The sequence below is a fragment of the Brachyistius frenatus genome, unplaced genomic scaffold (genome assembly GCF_029030835.1).
Source record: "Brachyistius frenatus isolate BFR_SWC_R1_liver_20210118 unplaced genomic scaffold, ASM2903083v1 Contig_1, whole genome shotgun sequence".
Taxonomy (NCBI): Eukaryota; Metazoa; Chordata; class Actinopteri; family Embiotocidae; genus Brachyistius; species Brachyistius frenatus.
This window is the reverse complement of record NW_027210600.1, coordinates 48,297-71,010: the sequence shown is the minus strand read 5'-3', so window position 1 is coordinate 71,010 and position 22,714 is coordinate 48,297. Positions and strand designations below refer to the sequence as shown.

Genomic DNA, 22,714 nt, shown 5'->3' with positions numbered 1-22,714 from the left:
AGCACGACTCCCAACTCATGAAATCTGTTCTGTCGTGTGGTGATCGTGTCGCTCGGCACTCACTGCTGTTTTCAGAGGCAAACTCCCGCAGGTCCAGATCCTTCATGGGGAAGTTAACAAAGGTTGACAGTTTGCTGGTTCTTCGTGCCTCAGAGAAGCGTTTCAGGTCTGGAGAGGGGGCGGAGTCAAGGAACACCTGCTTCGTTATAAGTACAACACGTGAGGGCGACACAACCGTGTGCGGTGATTTTCTCTGAATTATCCTCAGTCATCGCAGGATCACAGACAACCGAGGCTTCATAATAACACGCCCATCACCTCTTTGATTTGACAAATCAATGACCGGTTTTGATCGTTTGTGAGTGTCGGCGTTGATTGCAGCTGATTATACTTCAATACACAAACGTTTTCTGACTGTGTGTCTGAGGTGTCTGCCGGTAATTACTCAGGGAACTTTTATATAAATAAATAGCTGTGATACAAGTCCTTAATGAATCCATTATTATATATGGATCTTTGTGTGATGCAGCGTTTCAATAAATGTGAAGCAGTGATTCAGCATCATGTTCCCGCTGCAGATGTGTAACGTTGCACGTCGGTGTGACACGCTGGCGTCCGAAGGAAAAGGATACGCAGCACTAAGATCTTGGGGAACTTCTGTATCGTGAACTTCTTGGTGCATCTCCTCCTGGCTTTACACCTGTAACACGTCTTGAGGAGCAGAAAACACAGTCACTGTTTCAATCCAGCAAAAATAAGAAGCATAATACACACGTACTGCTCTACAGAAGGCAAAACGCAGAAAGGACTCATCAGTTCTAACTTCTATCTGCCTTTTTGTTATAAAAACAATATTCTGCGGAGGAAATGAGCAGGTTTAAAAAAAAAAAAGAAAAACCTTTTTCAAACTGTTAACAACAGTTGTGTTAAGGGGTGTGTACTTTGTGTGTGCAGTTGCCGCATCGTGTCTTTGTGTTGCTGCAGGCAGCAGTAACTGCACACTGGTTTGTTAATGTGTGAGCTCACTTCCACTCACTGCCAGAGGGAGACAGTAAACTACCCAGCTGGAGTCGGAGGGCCGCAGCACATCGCTGCAGCTAAAACTAAAGCTGAGTTTAGTCACTGATTTTTCCCTAACAGTTATCTGGAAATGAAATACATCCATGTTGACGGGCTGATCAGTTTTTTTAGTACAAAGAATTCAATAATTAACATGCTGTTTAAGCTACATTTAAAACACTAAAATGTAATAAATATAAGTGGCACATTAACTGTGGATTTCAGTGAATTAATAGTTCTGGACTGTAAATAATAATCGGATTAAAGTTACTATTCTTAGACAAACTAGTTGAATGGATCAGAAAGCTTGTTCGTACGAACTGCGGGTAGTTATACAAAGGCAGAGTGCACAGTCAGCACTTTTCTATTGGAACGACTAAAATAAATTACAATCTTTTTTTCTGTTAGTTTTTAATCCATCCTGAAAACATGAAACCTGTTTTTTTTTTCTCAGCTTCCCTGTGTCTGTAGATCCTGTGTGCTGCGCCTCTGTAATCAAAGGATTTCTACGTGTTGTACTTATAGACCTCATTTTAAAACATACCAAGCGCATTTTAAGTAACTGAACAGGCAGAATGTCATCCGGAAATTATTAAATAAAATGAAATGTAATGACTAAGGATGATACAATATATTGTACAGTATCTACCAGAAAGGTACAAATTCTTTCCTGTTAAATGAATCTGGATGGAGGGTCGCAGACCAAAAAAATACAAGTTTATGTTATGTAATATTCAATTTTATTAACCCTTTAAAAACACACCTATTTTTTTAGGCCTCTGCTCGAAAATTGCAAAAAGAGTATATCTCTGCAACCACAATAAAAAAATGATTAAAAAAATATATATTTTTAATAATAAAGGGAACACTTGTGGGATTTGTTCAGATGTGTAAATATCAGTATATATGTCAACATTTTAATAATAGTTTAGTCTCTGGCCCCCAATTGGGGGCTTAAAGGGTTAAAATGTCATATACTTTACAGAAAATTTCAGAATAATTAAAACGCTACTCGTCAATCTGCGTGGCAGTAAATACATTATTTTGCAAAAATAATTTTCTACATTTTCAGTGTGAGACACACTGACGGCCCATACGAGAGATGATACCGTACTCGTAGAGAAGACGAAGGCCAATGTTATTTAATAGGCAGCAGTGTGCCGTATTTGAATGTAAACTCATTTTATGTATTTTTTAGCTGCACAAAATTGTCCATTTGTACTTATTCCAGTCCGCATGTTGACCAACTTATGAATAAGGAGAAGAAGCAGGTGGTGGACAGAGAGGCTGCTCTGGTGTGAACAACACACTCGTCATGTTTGGTTTCACTTGTGCTAAATCACCAGTCGGTAGGAAAACCATGAGTTTGAGGTGTTCATCATCATCATTATCATCATCATCATCATCATCATCATCATCTTGATGATGAACATTAGAACAAACGGACTCCACAGAGGACGTCGTCGACCTACCGGCTTCTCGTCTCCGTCGAGGACGTCTTCTTTGGTGAAGAGCCGCATGCAGTCCATCAGACTCACCTCACCGTAGCCCTTCTGAGCACAAACATAGATGCATTGACATTAGCACGCACACAGGACAGACACACACACACACACACACACACACACACACACACACACACACACACACACACACACACACACACACACACACACACACACACACACACACACACACACACACACACACACACATACACAAAGCAAAGCACAAATAGAGACAGGAAAGAAACCAGAGAGCTCATGTTAAGAGCTGTGGACACAGAAATGACAATTCTGACTTCAAATCATCAGGAGACAGTGAAGGTACACACACACACACACACACACGCACACACACTCACTCACACACACACACACACGCACAAACTCACTCACTCACGCACACATACACGCACGCATGCACACTCACACTCACAAGTCTCTTCTGAATTGCTAAGAGTGCTGACATTTGTGTCCGCTGACCTTCTGGGACGTGTTACACAAGGATGACCAACATTCACCTGTGTGCGTGTGTGTGTGTGTGTGTGTGTGTGTGTGTGTGTGTGTGTGTGTGTGTGTGTGTGTGTGTGTGTGTGTGTGTGTGTGTGTGTGTTGTCTAACCTTGGCGATGGGTAGAGAGAGATCCCAGAAGGGGTCGAAGACAGTGGAGCAGAAACCACAATGGCTGCAGGTCAGCGAGCTCTTCAGCTGCCCCACAAACACGTCTGGACGAGCAGCAGATACAGAAACACGACACACAGACGGATCAACACAAGCTTCCTGTTCTGGTTTCTTTCTCTTCAAATGCATTTTGTCTATTTCATATTTTGTAGAATTTTCTCAAGCAAACATTTTTTTTGTAGTCTGCTAAAGATGAATTTTCACGTGTCCATTTCAACTTCTACTCACCGACTATCTTACTGTCTTCTCTCTCCAGGTATTTACTCCACATCTTCCTCCCTTTCTCCTCGTCCCTGAGCGGAGAGCACAGGACACAAATTAATGTTGAAGCTTTATTTACCCGTTAAGTTGCCGCTCGCTGAGGAAGCTTTGAAGTTAAAGTCCCAGGAAGACAGTGTGAGTTTGTAATTACTGACGGGTCAGCGCTGGTTATGAAGTTGCTGGCCGACCGTGAGGAAAACTCAGCCGTTCTGATACAGTCGGAGGTTTGATCATGTAACAGACAATGGACCTGACCTACTTTATTCTTAACATCTAGGTGGCAGGAAACCATGGAAGGGGATTAAAAAGACACTTTATAGACACACGTTCTGCCCTGAAACACTTCGCCATGCTGGAAATAAATCAGGTTTTCTGCATTGTTCTGAATATTTTAGGCGCAGCGAAGCTGCTTTTGAGGGTAATGCTGAAAGTTGCAGAGATTAACTCTGACCCTCAAACAAGCCATGGTTAGATAACTGATAATTATATCCAAGAAGAACTGGAGCATTAAGCTCAGCTGGGCTGCAGAGAGGCAACAAGTGGACGTGGGAGGTGAGACTGTCGCACGCAGCCTTATATTAAAGCTTAATGATGAAGCCTCAATGATTCATGTTGTCTTGGTCTGGGGCTTGTTTACATACTGTGCACCTTACATCACCTACACAAGGAGTCTACGGTGGCCCTCGTGTGTTTCCATTAGTTCACGTGTGTAATTGTGCCGAGTGGTTACTAATTGGAGAAAAAAAATGCAGTAAAATTCAAAACATATTCCATTTCTAAAACTCCCCAGTATTGCGCAACCTAACTCTCCAGTTTCCACTTTTGTACGTAGAGACGAAGGAAGTCAGCTGATCCCAGGCGGAGTGGTGTTCCCGTGTAGGAAGGTGTTAGTGCACTCTGTCTGTCAGTCTGATTACTTACGGCAGGTGGTCGAAGTCCTCGGCGGTGCCTCTCGGCCTGACGGTGACCCGGTTCACCTCGTTGTGCAGCCCGTCCAGGAGGAAGCGCAGGAACTCCTGAGCGTCCTGTTGGCTGCAGACAGACAGAACATCAGTCGGACCGATTGGAGTCGCAATATTCTCCGACAAAAACAAAGCTGGGCTCTCCAAAATAAAGTAGAAAAAAAAAGAGAGAAGAAGACAGAAAGGGGCGTAACAAAGCTTACTTGTATCCCACAAATCTGGGAGCGTATCTCTGGATCTGAGTTTTGAATTCGGACGGGCTGACCGCCTCGCTGCTGGACGACGTCCACATGGTCTGGATCAGCTTGGCAAATTCTACCAAACGCACAAACGCTCAAGTTACACGCACGGCGGGACATGAAACGCACCGTTCGCAGCTCATTTTTACACGAACGCCGAAAACACCTCAAAAAACCTCTCTCGGAGCGTCTCCGGACGCCCGAGAGAGGTTTTCCTGACGCGCGTTCTTGGGAGATGCAAAAATGGAGCCGCGAGGTAAAGAGGGAGCGACAGCTGTGACGAGTGTTTGCGTCTCTCACCTTCCATGAGGGCTGTGTTGGTGCGGCTGTTGTTGTTAAGGTCTCTGCGGTGCGAGTTGTGCAGGCAGTAGTCTCGCAGGCTGTGTGTGTTGCTGAGACACTGCAGGATGCTGTTCATGAAACACTGCGAGGGAGAAACAGCACAGAACAACCGGGGTTTACTTACAGATGAAACGGACTCCTTCACTGATACAGAAAAAAAGAAAAGAAATAACAGTCGTCTCATGAGTTGTGATTTTTGCATTCAGTCTGACTTTAATCATTCGTTGTTTTTTTTATGTTGTTTTTTATTTGCTGTGTGTGATTTACAGTCTGTAATGAGGACAAAATCCATCTGGACTATAAACACACCAGTCTCTGTTAAATCTGCTTGTCACCATGGTGATAGCATACTCTCTATAGATGAAGCCAGCCAATTAAAGTAATAGTTTAACATAAGCTTATTGATCAAAAGTAACATCAGAAAATGAACACTGTCGTAAATATATAAATATGAATCTACAGCCAGCAGCTGGTTAGCATAAAAAAAAAAACCTGACACAGGAGCAAAGAGCTAGCCTGTCAAAAGGTAACAAATACAGTGAACCCTCGTTTATCGCGGGGGTTACGTTCCAAATAGAGACCGTGATAGGTGAAATCCGTGAAGTAGTAACCTTTTTTTTTTTTACAATTATTATACAATGAAATACTCCATAATACATTGAAACCAAAGAACAAAACCTTTTTACAGGCCCAAGCATTTGTTTAACAAATAAAAGTACTGTATAAATGTTTTTTTTTACAAATAACTACTGTACTGTAAAATAATAATTTGAATCATCAATACGAACTGAAGGCTTCAAATTGCTGAGATCGGCACCGCCCCACTGCGACCCGAGTCATTGGATTAGAACGGGAGGAAATGAAAAATGATTATGAAAACAAATACAAAGTACAGTAGGACAAATAGTGACTCGTGTATTTCACTGCTCTTCTGACTGAGCCGCTGCATCCTGACTCCGCTCTGCAGCGGTTCTTTCTTCTAAAGCCGGCGGTGCAGGTGTGGTTTTTCGAGAGAAGAACATAGTTATCGGTAGTTGTTGTCGCTCTTTTTTCTTCTGGGCAAAAAGATTCTTATAAACCGACATGCCACCATCGATTATTTTTAATTTGGCAAGCTGTTTTACGTACGTGTACATATTAAACCGCAACGTTATTGACAAACAGGTAGAGAAGAAGCGGAGAGACTGTTTAGCCAATCAGAATGCAGAACACAATGCACGATGCAAATCCGTGAAGCAGCGAGACCGTGAAAGGTGAACCGCGTTATAGCGAGGGGTCACTGTACCACAATATCCAAATATCTAAAGCTATTTGATTGTCACGTTATTGGGCTGGTTGATGCATTGATATTTTATCATATTATGATGAGACTAGATATTGTCTTAGATTTTGGGTACTGTAATGTTGTGATATAAGTGTTGTATTTTCCTGGTTTTAAAGGCTGCATTACACTAAAGTGATGTCATTTTCTGAACTATTTATACGTTTAACTATATAGTCATTGTATCCGCATTACTGAGGATTATTTATCAAAAATATTGATATCAAGGTATGTGGTCAAAACTATGGTGACATTAGACTCACCCAGCCCTACGCTGTGTCCTGTTTGTTTAATACACACAGTAAAAAATGGTTTTACTGGAGGTTATAGCTACAATTATTTCTTGGCTCAGCAGAGCAACTTTTTGAAATCTTAGCTGGTTGCCTGGCAACCCCACAGTGAGGACCAGACTCCAAGAAATGATCACAAAAGGCCCAAGAAGCATCCCTGCGCGCACAGTATGTGTTGCTTTTGCCCCCGTTTCCATTCTGTATGCTAAACTACGCTAACCGGCCGCTGCCTCTGTGTAAATATGAGGTTCAATAAGACGGCAAACAAGAGCATTTCCCAGAAACCTTTTCCCCCTCAGTGTGAGAAATGGAGGTCTGCAGTCATGTGATGCATGTTAATGCTGACACTCACACATTATGTGACCGTGTTTTTCTTTTCACCGCAGATTTTTAGCTATTTGTCCTGGACGAATTTTTAAAGGCCTCCAAAGGCAAAAAAAAAAAAGAGAGAGAACCCCGGTGTGAGGACGTCAACACGGCAGCACTGTTTGTGTGGACACGGCTCACGTCACGTGTCCACAGGAGACACGTGCGATGTGGTAAAGATCAAACCGGTCGGAGAGGAAAGGAACGAGTCCTCCCTGGTACATAGCTCAGAGCTGTGATTAGGTTTCTGTACACACACACACACACACACACACACACACACACACACACACACACACACACACACACACACACACACACACACACACACACACACACACACACACACTCACTCACTCACACACTACACTCTCCGTTTATTTTGGGAGCCGTCCTCCTGCCTGTTGCCTGGCAGACACCGTGGCTCGACCACCGCTCTTGCGTGGTCGGATATCAACAAACTGCTGTCAGCGTAACGGGAGCCGGAGAGCCGCCGCCAATTAGTTGAGAATAAGATGACGGCACTTCAAGACGTTTTGGCTCCAGTCAGACGTGAATTAAGACACAGTGTGTGTGTGTGTGTGTGTGTGTGTGTGTGTGTGTGTGTGTGTGTGTGTGTGTGTGTGTGCGGCTGCTGTACTTACAGTGTTTCCTAAGTTCTTCAGTCCCACCAGGCCTTGGGCACTCTTTGAATTCTGAAAGACAAGAGGAGCAACATGTAGGTCAAAGTTCAGCTCATCGTCTTCTTATTACACCGGTGGTGACTGCTGTATATTCAGTATTTGACACCACCTAAGATTGAAGACATGTCCACTGGTCCGTAACGAGGTCTCACAACCATCACCGACACTGAAAGTGCTTAAACGTCCAGAGTTGGGTTTTTATCCCAGAGACACGGCGTCATGTTACGTTTCTTTAACTTCGATCGTTACGTTTCTTTAACTTCGATCTCCGTGTGTCTTCTAGTTCTTTGTGTCCTATGTTTTTTCTCTCAATTGATACACAGAGAAGTATAAAGTATTTTTCTGGACTGAAATACACAAAAGCTCAAAGAGAAGCCTTTTTTTTGTTTTGTTTTTTGCATTATTTCTCTCATTACTGATTTCCTACATATCCCACAATGCTTCTCTGGACAAACTTCAGACGGCCAATAGAAGCGTCTTCACATTATCTGTGGCCGGAGGGTGTTTCATCAAGGTAAAGTTATGGCAAGACATTTTCTAACTTTTACAACATATACACCATTTTGTTAATTTTAACCAAAAAATGAAGAGTAAATAAAACAAATGAGAAATCACACAAGCGATAATCTGTCTATTACTGACGCCGCTGACATTCATCAGTGTGCTTCCCCTGAATAAAGGAGGCTTGTGATGCACATCGCCAACAGCTGTTTTCTGACAGCGAAGACATGTTTTCAGGCTGAGTTTGTACTTTCATTATATCTGCAGGAATCTAGAGGATCAGCGTAAAAGCCACGTGTGACAGAGATGTGATCTGACGTCAGTCTGCAGCTGAACGAGCGCGTTGTGTCCGTCGAGGAATGACCGACGGGAGTTTATTTTTTTCTGGTGAGCATTATCTTCAGAGCGGAACTTGTCTTTGTTATCTCGCTGTCAGTTCCTCTCCTGGTAATCGCTCCCAGATGGCAGAGATCTGATCGACGACGGGAGACAACGCAGCGCTGCTCTACCTTCACGACGCCACTTTACACCGCAGCCTTTGGCCAATTCTCGTGATTATCGTGATTTCAAATTCTCAAAACGGTAAGAGATTCTTGGGAGAACTTATGTCATCGCTCGCTGCAGTTCAATTTCATTACATAAGTTGAGTGGTTATGTAATTGAGTGGCTGGAGGAAGAACTAACAAAGAACACGGGGGCGGATAAGGAATGCACTGGTGGCCTTGAAGCAGCAGACTTGATTCTGCTTCAGAAAAAGGAACTCATTCGACTCCACATTGGATCCAGCAGCATCAACAGAGTCGGGTCACACGGATCCTGTTTTTAGGGTGACTTAAATTAGCTGCGTTTTAATAAAGAAAGTACGGCGCAGCAAAAATAATCACCGAAGCGGGTTCAACTTTATGCACACACACAAAACAAACCTAAGTGTGTTGATTTGAGCTTTTCAGGGCGACCGTGCGGAGCCAACCACAACACCAGTCACCTGATCTCACCGCCGGGGGACGTTTATCTCCCCCACGTGCCTCCTGTTACTCTCACCTGTGAGCAGGACCACCATGAAAGTGGGCCAGTTCCCACAGGGAGCCAAACAAAACGGTCGGATCGTTTAACCGTTCAGCGACTGAATCACACGGCGCGTGGATGAAGAGGAAGATGAAGAGGAAGAGGAATTTAAAAGCCCCGAATTAGGGAAAAAAGTGCATTAAACTGTAAAAGCGGTGGTTATTGTTTAACATATGGACGTCTGAAGTGTCCACATCTCTCATCTACTGGTTGGAAAAGGAATAAAAACACAAAGTCAGACGATGCGAGATGTCCTCTACGACAGTGACGTGGTCGGCAGCCCGAATGTGACCCGGCGACCGACGGCTCAACAGGGCCGCACACGTCATGATCCTGATGACCCAAGGGAGTATATGATGTGATGACCATTCATAAAGTCTGATGGTGTCAGAGCGCCGTTAGCAACCTGCTGAGCATCGGGACGAGTAATCAAACCAGCGGGGTGTGACTGATGTGCAACGGATCAGAACGTTTCCTCAGAGGCTGTAGGAGGGCGACTGGTACTCATAAAAACACATAGCAGCAGCAGCTGTGATGATTTTCATTTGATGATTATTGTGTCAGTAGTTTTTCTGAATAACTGACGAGCGGTTTCCCAGAACGGGAGCAAAGGTTTGCAAATTGCTTGTTTGGCCGGCGACCAGTCTGAACCCTCGGAGCGGTTCATGATGATGCATCCAATGAAACCTGCAATATGGATTTTATTATGATACATTTTTTAAAGCTGTATTCATGTTTCGATAATTGTCTTTCTAAAGATGAGTAACTTATTTTGTGTGGGTCACAACGAGGCAGCGAAACAAAGCAGTAATCAAAACGTTGACACGTTATCGCCTCATCAGCTGGGGAAGGTGTCGTAATTATGACATAATCGCCCTGTTGACTCATTTTGCATAATAGCTGGAACGGTTTCTAATGATCTGAATACAAACAGCTGGAGGGAACTTACAGCAATGTCACACATCACTTTACACTGAGGTTGGACCAGACCTCTTTTGATGACATCATCTCATCGCACCCCCTTCTTCTGCTAAGATTTAATGTCACATGACTGCCCCCCCCCGCCCCCCCCTCATTTTCTGACCAACTGTATTTAGATGAGCATCTGCTGACATAAACGTCATGGATTTAGTTGCAAAGTTCCCGTGACTTGTTCTTCATAAGGTGTATGTGTGCGATCAAATTATGATCAGTGGCATGAAGTGAACAGAAAAGCAGAGTTAAATCGTCAATTAGTTATTTGAACGACAACAAATCATCTCTTTCAGCACGGTTGTTTTGTCCCCACCAACTCCGGAGAAAACCATCCCGTTCATCATCAACAGCAGCACATTTGATCCGTTGTTGAGGACAAACTGAGAGTGCAGCTTTCACTGATTTTAATTTAGATTTTTTTTTTGCCATTTCAGCGCTTCACAGAAAGACTCGGAGAAAGACTGAATGCGACAACAGAAATCAAAGTGAGCGTTCCTGTCCTGAGATCTGCTGCCGGGCTTCAGGACGGCTTCACGTGATTTGAAGCGTGTTCGGCCCGTTCATAAGTAACGTGTGCCTGCAGCTTATTTCATTATGAGCGCTGATAAAAGAAGAGCTTTTATTTTTTTCTTAATTATATAAAACAACCTCTGCCATCTGTCTCATATTCCGCAGTAATGCTGAGTCAATACCGCTTGTGGAGGGGAAACAAATCTACAGTTTAATCAACCACAGCTTAACTAAATCCTCCATTCTGTAAATTCCCCTGCAGTGAATGGAGCGCTTCATTAGCTGCATGCAGCAGAAACACACACACACACACACACACACACACACACACACACACACACACACACACACACACACACACACACACACACACACACACTGACAGCATGCAGGACAAATCCTCTCTGGTCACTTCACTCACTCACGTATGCACACACACACACACTCTCTCTCTCTCTCTCTCTCTCTCTCTCTCTCTCTCTCACACACACTCTCTCTCTCTCTCTCTCTCACACACACACTCTCTCTCACTCACTCACTCACACATGTATGCACACTCACACACACTCTCTCTCTCACACACACACACACACACACACACACACACAACACACACACACTCTCTCTCTCTCATGCACACACAGACACACTCTCTCTCTCACACACACACACACACACACACTCACACTCTCTCTCTCTCTCGCTCACACACACACACTCACTCACTCACGTACACACACACACACACACACACACACACACACACACACACACACACACACACACACACACACACACACACACACACACACACACACACACACACCACAGGAATGTGTAGGTCTGACTTTGCTGCACTCTGCTGAGTAATACCACGACTGGGCCCCAAAATAGCAGCTTTGCTTCTACTAACGGCTGCTTGTCTGCTCCCAATTGGGTGATGCTTCAGGCAGCCTGCCGAACGTCACGACGACGAAACAACGTCCCGGCTCTGTCTCCGTAGCAACGCTATTCTTACGGTTTTTTTTGCGGGATGGAAAGCTAAAGGACACTGTGACATCACAGTGTATGTGTGTGTGTGTGTGTGTGTGTGTGTGTGTGTGTGTGTGTGTGTGTGTGTGTGTGTGTGTGTGTGTGTGTGTGTGTGTGTGTGTGTGTGTGTGTGTGTGTGTGTGTGAGAGTTCAGTGTGTGAGGATCTGGCAGTGAATGACTTGGAGCAGATGTGACTTTTACAACGAGAATATTTATAATCTGAAGCTAAAAACAGAAAATATTTTATTTTGACATTCAGCATTTCAATTCTGCCATCCCACAGTGATGATTTTCAGCATGATTTTTTCTTTATGGAACTGTAAAATGTCGTGATAAAATGTGACATTATGAAATCAAAACAAGACTTTAGAAAAAAGAGGATTTGGAGAGGAACATTTCCTATCAAAGTCTGTTGGGATTAAATATCAAGAAGGCTCAAATGATATTTAAAAAATGTCTACAAATATTTCGCATTATTATTTCATTTTTATATTTTCCATAATTCATTCATGTGATTATTTTATTATTACTTTTTCTATTTAATATTGAACGCATTAGAGCACCATAGGGGTTTTAACGCAAGGCTTTTTCAAAGGCTGCACTTCGTGCATCATGGGACTGTAAAGTCGTCCACTAAAAGCTGCACTAATGACATTATTTTTGGTGCGTTAGCAGCTCTCCTCGGGGCAAAGCAGCTTTTACTGCAGCTTTTACAAACTGTTGAGGAAATTCTCACACCGGAGGGTTTTTCTCCGGTCTCTCCATAATACATTAGGATCATTTTTAAGATGCCATCGAGCAATAACGAGGGCGGAGCACTGTTGACTTTGAAAGTAAATTACATCAAAATTGAGAGCAAATAGCTCTTTGCTTGAAATAGAGATACACGGTGTAGAAATGACAGCACGTTTCATGGCTTTCATCCCGCCACCTCTATTCATTTGACAGGCACGGCGGTAAAACGCAATAATCCAAGTCATTAAGTCTTCGTTTCCAAAGCGGTGTGTCAAACACGATTCTTTAATGTATGTGTGACGATCCAGGAATCAGCGACTCCCTCCGGCTGTGATCGCAGCCTGTAGCACCGCTGTAATGACAGCTAAATCCCTCATGCTAATTCTGCTGTGATTCTTCTCCATAAAACCAGCACAGAGTGTGTGTGTGTGTGTGTGTGTGTGTGTGTGTGTGTGTGTGTGTGTGTGTGTGTGTGTGTGTGTGTGTGTGTGTGTGTGTGTGTGTGTGTGTGTGTGTGTGTGTGCGCGTGTGTGTGTGTGTGTGTGAGATTAAAGTCATGTACGAACAGTAAGACTGAACCAGTGTGGCATTTCTACTGCACAGGAAACAAATGAAGTGGGAAGAGTGGCGGATCATTTCAGACATTCAAGCAACAAAGCTGCAGTTAAAAGCTCCTTTTAGAATCCGGTGATAGTTAAAAGTCCCTTTCTCACTATTAGTGACGGAGTTACACATGAATTCTGGATCCCGACAATTCTCACACACACGCCGGCATTTAAACAACGGCTGTCATGAAGAACCAAAAAGCTGGGTGAGAGGTGGGACACGAGCTGCAGCCTGCCGCGTCAGCTCGCCTGGTAAATGTAGGCTGAAGTACGTTTAAGTACGACGGAGTCAAGTCACACTCACAGTTTATATTGTTCTTCTACGTGCTCATCTTTCTCTTAATCCTGAGCGACGTAAAGCCACCGCCACCAGAACCCAACGCTCGCTGGTGGTGTTTTTTTCTTTTCACTTAACGTGAAAATTCAAGTTCATTCATGGAGGCTTAAAGAATTCAGCTTCTTTCAGAGGCTTAAACATTCTCACTGGTGGTCGCAGCTTCAGTCTCTGCTGTGATTCTAGTCTGGAAACCCTGTTCGCGTGAAGGTTTGCTCAGCCAGCGTTAAGACCGACTGATCAGTGACCAGTGGAGGCGGGGCTAACGGCGGCGTTTGTCTCTAATTGTAGGACCACCATAGTGGTGAATGCTGATTGGTTAAAGGCTGCTCCAGTAGTTAATTAACTCCAACTCTACGCCCATTAGGATGCAACGATTGGAAACAATACTCAAATGGAGCGTGTCCCGACCGACAGATTCACAAAGGGAATTTGGTTCCGCTGCAAAAATAGTAAACACACTGAATTTATGGAGACAAAAGGGAAACATGGAGGATGCTGTGAGGCTGTATGAACCAAGAAGAGGGGGAATTGTAAATAATTTATCGGATATATAGCTTGTTTAATATTAAATAATACCTAGGATGGTTTTTGTTCTTTCACAAAAGTGACTGTTCCTTGTCACATTTATCTATTATAGAGAAATGATATAAATGTTTTCAGGGCGTTGAAGACTACATTACATGTGCCAGAGCTTGTTCCACACACTTTCCACACAGGTTTTTCTTGTGACTCAATGACTGAACCATCACATGTTCCTCGGACACATTCCAAACCCCTTTTTCTGACCTTTTTTTTTTTACATCTGAATACTTCTGTCCAAAGCAACACGTTACACACGAAAGTCACTGTTTCAATTCTATCATTTTAAGATCTCTGCATCTGATGTATTTTACAATATAGCGGGACGGTCTAATAATTCGAATACCTCGCTATGCATTCATTAATGAGTTAATCTGCTGGCAAGAGATCAAACTAAGAAAGAGAGGTTTCATCAAAGAATCGATGCACACGGGGAGAGGGAGACCGAGAAGGAAGAGAAAAATAAAGACACCAGAGGAGATAAATGAAACCAACAGTCACAGGAAGGATCATACGTCCACGCTTCACGTTCCCACATGTTCCATGTGAACGGACTGATACATACTGTACACAACAGAGGCAGACCGGGGGGGGGGGGGGGGGGGGGAGACTTTGTATAAATGCTCTATTCATAAACGTAGCACAGGCAACTAGTGGGCTACTTTTGAAACTCTACTCCTCTGAGGCTAAAAAGCATCAGGAACAGAGAGGCCGCATTGAACTGATCCCTAAAGCTGGGAATAAGAGACGGAAGAAATGTCCCTTTGGCACGCAGCCAGCTCGGTGAAGGTAAAATCTGTCCTTCCACCGTGCTCGGTCAACTCAGAGATGTGGGACCGCTGGCTTGAGGGATGGATGGCGGTGTTGGAGCAGAGGAAATGGGTCAGAGCAAGGTGAGGAGGCTGGGAGGAAGCAATAATCCCTGATTCTGGCTCTGCTTTCCAGAGTGACTTCATAGGAAAACAACCGGAAGGCAACAACAACGACAACAACAAAACCTCCTCTTTTCAAATCTTCATCTGATCACTCGATGAACTCTGTCCGACAGCACCTCTGTGTTAAACGCCTCTAACAGGAAGTTTACATCAAGACTCGTAAAGAATCCAGTTGAACAAATACCTGGAGTGCTTTCACTGCGTGTCAGGTGTCAGCAGATGTTGATCAAACAGTGTTGACAGACTGAAAACCTGTTCAGGCTACATACTTGACATCAGGACAGCAGAAACTCTGTACATCTTCCGCCGCAAACTAAAAACACACCTCTTCAGACTTCATCTTGAACGATAGAACTTTAGTAGCACTTAAAATGACACTTACTGATAGAACTTTGTAGTTTGGCTTTCTTGAAGAAATTGTATTTTCTTGATTCCTGTTGTTCTGGTTTTGTACCCTCATGGTTGAAATGCACTTATTGTAAGTCGCTTTGGATAAAAGTGTCAACTAAATGAAATGTAATGTAATGATATGAGAAAATAACTGTACGAGAATTATCATTCGATGGTTAAAGATCATGTCAGCGTGTTCATGCGTGTTCATGCGTTTACTTGTCTGACGTTTGACACATTGACTAAAGCCGTAATTCTAGAGACTCAAACATTCAACTGTTCATTTGACGCATTGTTCTGGGTTGTTTTAAACCATGAACATCTTCAACAAGAAACCATGTGAGAGCTGAGATGAACATATTTTCTGATTATTGATTTATATATTATAGATTTAAAGGTACCCCGTAAACCTTTTGACCACATGTAGCGCCATGGAGCAAAGTTTAGAAGTGGGAGCTCATTTTCATTGATTATATCCGTAATGCTCTTTGACTTTCGCTTGTTTACAGAAAACAATAACTCCAGAGGGCAAATTCAATCGCTACTTTACCACAAAGATTTCAGCATTCACTAGATCACCTTTTAAAATCGCCCGTGGTTGGTGTCTACTGTAAATTTTGAGACGTACATCCAAGTGGCAATCCACCATAATGTCTCCCATTGGTTTGTGAACTGCCGTTTTGTAGCTTCCAGTCTGCCATTTATTTATTTTTTTGTTTATTTTTGGACCATTGACCATATTAGGATAAACTGGGGCTCGGCTTGGATCTGACCAAAAATCCAAGGACAATATGCCCCGCCCACCCGCCTCGCCAACCTAACTGCCCCCCAGAGGCATGTCAATCAAACCAGACATGCTCCGGAACATACCTCTCTGTGAGGCCTAATATCTAATCAATAATGGAATGATTTTCAGAAGGACGACCAGAACACTGATCAGATCAAGTCAGTAATGACAAAGTAGAGACTTGTGGACAAAAACTCACTGACTGTGTGCTCACTGAGAGAAGTTGATGCTCTTTGAATGAGAGTGTGATGAAGCCAGTGGTCCCATCACATGTAAACATCATAAACATATCTAATATTGTCATAAAGCAGTCCTGCTTACTGATTTACAGAAGTGCACTCAATTACCTAATACACAAAGATATTAAAGGGATAGTTCCAACATTATAAACAATATGGCAAAGTTTTTTACTGTATTAGTACTATCTATTGTGACATATCGCCTTAATGGCATCATTTAATTCTTAGAATTTCAATAAGTTTAAGAATCCTAAAGAAGTTTTTATCTCCTCTAAGGCAACTTTTTGATCTTGACGCTATAATAAAAGATAAATAGTATGCACACAAATGGAAGCCCAAAGTACTAAAAATCAATATCGGTAATAAATATCTAATTAGCAATATTGGCAATGCTGCCATGACATGCCTCCAACGCCAGGGCATTAACCGGTGCCACTATCAGCCCTCTCTGCTCTGCCCGTGTCTCTCAGGGGTGTAAACTCAACTTCACACTTCCAGCAGCAGGATGTCAGGGTCCACCTGGCAGTGCAGAATGCCAGCTACTGATTGGCTGGCAGAGCAGCATGAGAGAGAGCAGCAGAACAGTCTGTTCTGACCGGTCTCTCTTTTTGGCAGACCATCATAAACAATCTCTCTCTCACTCTGTTACCTCTGTTGTTGCCATCGACTTTCTCCCATGTGCGAGCGTTTTTTTTTTTCTCACACGAGTGTGTGTGTGTGAGCGAGCGCACAGATGCACCCTCGGTGTTGGCACTTGATAGGGACAAACTATTTATTCCTCCCTTCTGAAAGGCACCCAGAGGGACGAAATCAGTCATCAGAGCTGGCCGAGTGTGTCCATGTCTCTCTCACACACATGCACAATGCATACAAACAAGTCAACAGTAAGATCCTCTTACTGAGAAGAATCCCAGTTCTTTCTGAGAAATACAAAATACATATAGCCCTCCTACGGTCCTGAAGTGGCCTCTTAAGTTTCATCAGGTCAAACACGGACTCTTCACACGGTCTTTCGCACACCGGGGATATCACAGCAAATTCCACCGTTGCTCAGATACCAGCCAGAGAACCATGTGACCATGAAGCAATGCACCGCTCTGTTCATCTTCACACACCTCCCCTGGTATGCACGGCCTCTACCACGAGAAACATTCACCCTCGGCGCACAGCAGAGTTCACTGCGAGCTGACGGGCTTGTGTTTACGTTCTCCTCGGACCAACGGGCCCCTGTGGGTCAGCCTGTGTCTAATCAAAACACACGACGCCGGAAGATCGCACCATAAGTCACTTGATGTGTAGGCTGAAAATAACCAAATACTTTATACCATACTTGACATGCTCGCATGGAAGATCTGCTGCTAAGTTACTCCCACTGCAGTGAAGACAAGTGCACACCGAGGTTAAAGCAATGAATTACAAACGGGAATGATTTAACACACGAATATGTCAAACAGAAATTTAAACACTGCAAAATATTTAAGTGAAACGTTGAATTATTTTGGCTTTTAAAGTCATTGTTTTATGGTTTCTTTGATATTGGTAGGATAAACAAAAGGTTCTTTTTACACTTAACACTCAATTTGTATTATATTTTTGACTTTTTTGTCAATCAAATGATAAATATTTAGTCTAAAAAAGACTATATTGTTTAAAAAACATGAAAAGACTCATCATAGGTTTACAGAATCCTAATTTTGTGATTTGTCTCATATTGTCCTATTGTGACTTAATGAGTAAATGCTACCTTTTATTGTGTCCAAGTTTGTGGTTGAAGTGGTTTTACATAAAACATTTTTGGTCTAATGGATTGCATAACAGTGTGACACAGGTCATCAATCCATTTTGCATATATTTTAATATCATATTGTTCAGTCCTGCGACCAACAATCTAAATCCCAAAGCTGATCAAGTTATAGACAGATGGTTCTAGAGTGATAGAAAACAGAGAAAAACATCAAACTCTCAACACGGAAAAGCTGAATTTCTGATCGAAAAACGATTAAAAAAAAAAATTAAAAAAAATGATTGCAGAGAATGGAGAATCCGTGAATGGTTTCGGTATGAGTGTGACTCCAGTGAGACATCGAAAAGGACGAGTTAGAAAGCTGTGGCGCAAAGCGACCTTTGACCTTACAGCTGGCAGAGCTGCTGCGCTGTGAGCTTGACCACAGACGACCGCGCACACACGGCCAGCGTGAGCTCGAGCACATGCTCCTTTTGAACGTATGAATACTGTGACAGAAAGATGGATGTTTCGTGTTCATCCCGCATGCGGCGGTCTGCGGAGGGACAGAGACGGAGAGGAGCAGAGGACGGATGATGATCCGGAGTGGAAGGAGAAGGACAGTACAGGAGGAGCAGGTGGATGGTGACAACCAAACAGACAAGCGTGCCAAACCGCAGGGCCTCGGCAGCACTAAAGTGTACTCTAATGTGATTTGTCATTATATAACAGACGCTGGCACACAGCAGCTCCCCTCCACACTGTAGCCCAGGAACACACACACACACACACACACACACACACACACACACACACACACACACACACACACACACACACACACACACACACACACACACACACACACACACACACACACACACACACACACACACACACACTTTGCTAGTAGCAGCACAGCTCACAAACTTAAAGTCATGCATCTTCTTCTACTCATATCAGGACAAATACAGCTGACAGATGGGCTTTTAAATGTCACTATAAAAAAATGCATGTGTAATTTTAACCTCCATTTATCTGCCACGGTTGAAGAAAAATATCTGGCGAAAGACACATACTGGGATTGAGCGTCTCTCTTTGTCAGGTGCACTGACCGTATCGGTTCTGTTTGAGCCAATGGCATTTACTAAAATTTGATTTCATCATGCAGTGAATGTATTTATTGATTTAATTCATTTGTTCGTTGGGTGATTTAACTCAGAATACACAGTACAATCTGCACAATATTACTTTTTGGCTGCAAATTTGCCAGATTTGTTTTCTTTGTCATGTCCTGTGTTTATAAAAATTAGAGGTTTTTTTAACTAAAAATATAAAATGCAAACAATTGCATATCTCCCAAAAAAAACAACTAAACTAAATTAGATTTACATAGCGCCAAATCTTGACATGAGTCATCTCAGGGCACACTACATAGGAAGAGATACCTTACAGTAAAAAGGTCAAATAATTTTAGTTAACAGAAAACATCAACGGCGGTTTCGAGTAAAAAAGTATTCCCATATCCCTTTGTCTAAACGCTGCGCTGGATTTATGTGGTTTTCTGTACATTATCTACTTAAATCTACATGGTTGCTCCATATGGGAATAGCTAGAGGCAGCATAGATATATAATCATAGAAAGCCCTGTCAGTTCCTGTGTTTGTTTCCATTAGAGGCCAACAGCAGGATGCATAAGAGCAAGTGTAGTAAGAGCAGCTGTAGTGTATGAGGGGGATTAAACGCAGGTTATATAACCAGTGACCTGCCAGTGCAGGACTACTGATCCTGGCACAGTAGAGTACAGCGGCTTAAGAGAGCGGCTTACCTCTGCAAATGACTCACTTCAACGCTCAACTGACATCATCCCTCACAAGACACACATTGTCTGTGAAATAAACATCTGTGTCCTCTTTTTAATGCCCCCCCCACACACACACACACTTTACCTGCAAGAAGCAACAACACTATTACAGTATCTATGAACCCCTGTCCAAATTCCTTCCCACAATAACCTCAAAACATACAGAATACATGCTTTTGAACAGTATTAAGTATTGGGCATTTATTGAATGCAGCATAATATAAATCGTAAAGTGGCATTTGAATATAAAATACATTTGTACTATTCACTGCTTGTTACCACCCAGCGAGGAGTATTTTTTTATGACATTACGATAGTAAATACTACTGAACACTCACCGGTTTCTGTATAACTGCTACTTCTTACTTATTAGTTGCTGCGTATATGGCATCCATTCACAAAGCGTCCAAACTGGAGCTTTACGAATTTACATCTTGGGCAGTATTACAAAAAAAAAAAAAAAAAAATCCTTAAATCGCTTGATTTTTGAATGGACTTTGGTGTGATGCGCTCTTCGAAGCAGCGCTAACGGAACACGGCGGCTCCTGTCTCTCTTACCTTGGCTTGGTTTATCAGAAGCCCTACGAAGGTTGAGACCAGCACCGACCCAGACATGCTGCCTTTTCTCCGCATCTCCTGCTTCAGGAACGGGAAAGCAGCTGCCGGCGGCTCCTCGGGTACCGTCACCGTGTAGGACTGTCGCATGCTCGGCATGCTGGCGGGGAAAAGAAACCGACTACTCCGGTCCGACTTATTCAGGCGACCGCGGTGATTTCCTGAGCGCTCCTGTCCTTTGGTTATTGAGCTGTTCTCTATTGCAGCAATGCAAATTGAGACGTTTTACTCTCTTTCTGATGCCTGTTGTCATTCATTCATAGAAACATAGCGGCACCAACCTCACAAATCAGGCCAAACAGAAGACCTGTAGCTTACCCTTTCATTTCTTCTACTTGCAGTATAATGTGGGAAGCGATTGAGGCCAAATAAAACCGGCCAGAGACACGTCCTACCGGGAGAAGAGGGACCGACTGCGGTTTCATTCCACGCAGGTGTGAGCGACCCGCTGGTCCTTTGGACGGGGTTGGTCTGTGAATGGCATTAAATGCTCACCGGGCTCCCGGTCCGCGTTACGGGACGGAAGCTCCGCCCCCTTTGAGCTCGGCTAAAACTCGGGCCTCCGACAAACGTCATCGCCCGCCTCCAGCCGTGCCGTCGACGTCACAGAGCATCTTCTCCGCGCTGCTGCTGCTGCGGTCCAAGGAGACGACTCTTCTCCACAATGACCATGACGTAAAACGAACCTGTAGGGCCCACGGCTCCATGTCTGTATGACACAGCGGTCTTAACGTGACAACAGTGATGTGTGCTTTCCCACAATCTGAGCCACAGCTTCTAAAATTAGGAAAGCGGCCGAGAGGAGGTCCCGGTGAATCACCGGCAGCACAAAGAGGAGTTTGTCTTTAGTAGGAGTTTGTTTCAGTCTGTCATGAAAGGATGAAGAAGAATGACTATCTTACCAACATTACCTAGGTAGAGCCAGACAACAGTTGTGTGGGTAAATATCAAATAGGGCTCAAAAGGAGCAGATTTATAGCCACCTTTGTTCAAAACGTTGCTCTTTATTTAACAAATAATAATATCTTGTTGCTACCTTGACACTAGTGACAAAAGTCTACGTTAAATGTGAAGCGAGGCTCCGGCATCAATTTCATACAATACAACGACAACTGACAACAGCGCACGGACGCCTGGGACACTGTGTGTTTGCAGCGCGTGGGATGCAGACGTCTTGATTTTGATGTCGTCATACATGTCAACAGGTTAGAGCTGTCACAGCCTGCGCCAGAGGAGCCGAGCACAGACGTCACAGCTGGCTGGCTGCTGTGGCAAAACATCTGCGACCACGTGTAGTATCAAGTCCCAGCATATAGGCTCTCCATTATATTATGTGTGTCCATATCTTGAAGGCTGTGTGTGTGTGTGTGTGTGTGTGTGTGTGTGTGTGTGTGTGTGTGTGTGTGTGTGTGTGTGTGTGTGTGTGTGTGTGTGTGTGTGTGTGTGTGTGTGTGTGTGTGTGTGTCTGAGGGCACACACAAATAGCGTGACTGCTTTTTGGTTACAACTCTTCACTTGACAGACCTCAAACATTTGATTACTGATTTCCAGATAATCCAGCGGAACCTAATTATTTCATGATAGGAGCGACATTAACGGACACACTGATCATGTGGACACACACACACACACACACACACACACACACACACACACACACACACACACACACACACACACACACACACACACACACACACACACACACACACACACACACACACACACAGCCAAGTGAGCTGCAGCAGTACAGCGAGGGAGACACCACACACACACACACGCACGCACGCACGCACGCACGCACGCACACACACACACACACACACACACACACACACACACACACACACACACACACACACACACACACACACACACACACACACACACACAGTGCAGCCAGTGTGTCTCAGGTCTACATGAACTACATTTTTTCCCATCATCAATTGAGATGTTACGCATTAGTTCATTTTTGGGACCTTGTTGGCAGCAGAAACAAGATATAGGAACTCATTCAGTATTATCACCTTTAAGTTTAACTTTGCAAACTTGCTGGTATGCATCTGATTTTATTTAACGCATCCAGCGAATACCACACTTATGTTCATTTGGAGC

The 22,714-nt window shown here is 43.6% G+C and overlaps 1 protein-coding gene across 8 annotated transcripts in view; it reads right to left on the bottom strand.

Moving 5' to 3' along the window:
- LOC138629778 (ubiquitin carboxyl-terminal hydrolase 2-like) overlaps positions 1-22,714 on the bottom strand; it is a 53,914-nt gene that overhangs the window by 5,488 nt on the left and 25,712 nt on the right. For 5 of the 8 annotated variants that reach the window (XM_069687350.1, XM_069689500.1, XM_069691174.1 and 2 more), the window contains 9 exons: positions 7,668-7,718; positions 5,005-5,128; positions 4,669-4,780; positions 4,425-4,535; positions 3,471-3,535; positions 3,183-3,286; positions 2,532-2,612; positions 633-711; positions 64-168 (listed from right to left, as the gene is read on the bottom strand). In XM_069687350.1, coding sequence (XP_069543451.1) covers positions 64-168; positions 633-711; positions 2,532-2,612; positions 3,183-3,286; positions 3,471-3,535; positions 4,425-4,535; positions 4,669-4,780; positions 5,005-5,128; positions 7,668-7,718 — 832 coding nt within the window. Of the gene's footprint in view, positions 1-63; positions 169-632; positions 712-2,531; positions 2,613-3,182; positions 3,287-3,470; positions 3,536-4,424; positions 4,536-4,668; positions 4,781-5,004; positions 5,129-7,667; positions 7,719-20,542; positions 20,894-22,714 lie in introns of those variants that run through there. The other 3 variants (XM_069692836.1, XM_069693683.1, XM_069691976.1) reach the window with 3 other exon arrangements.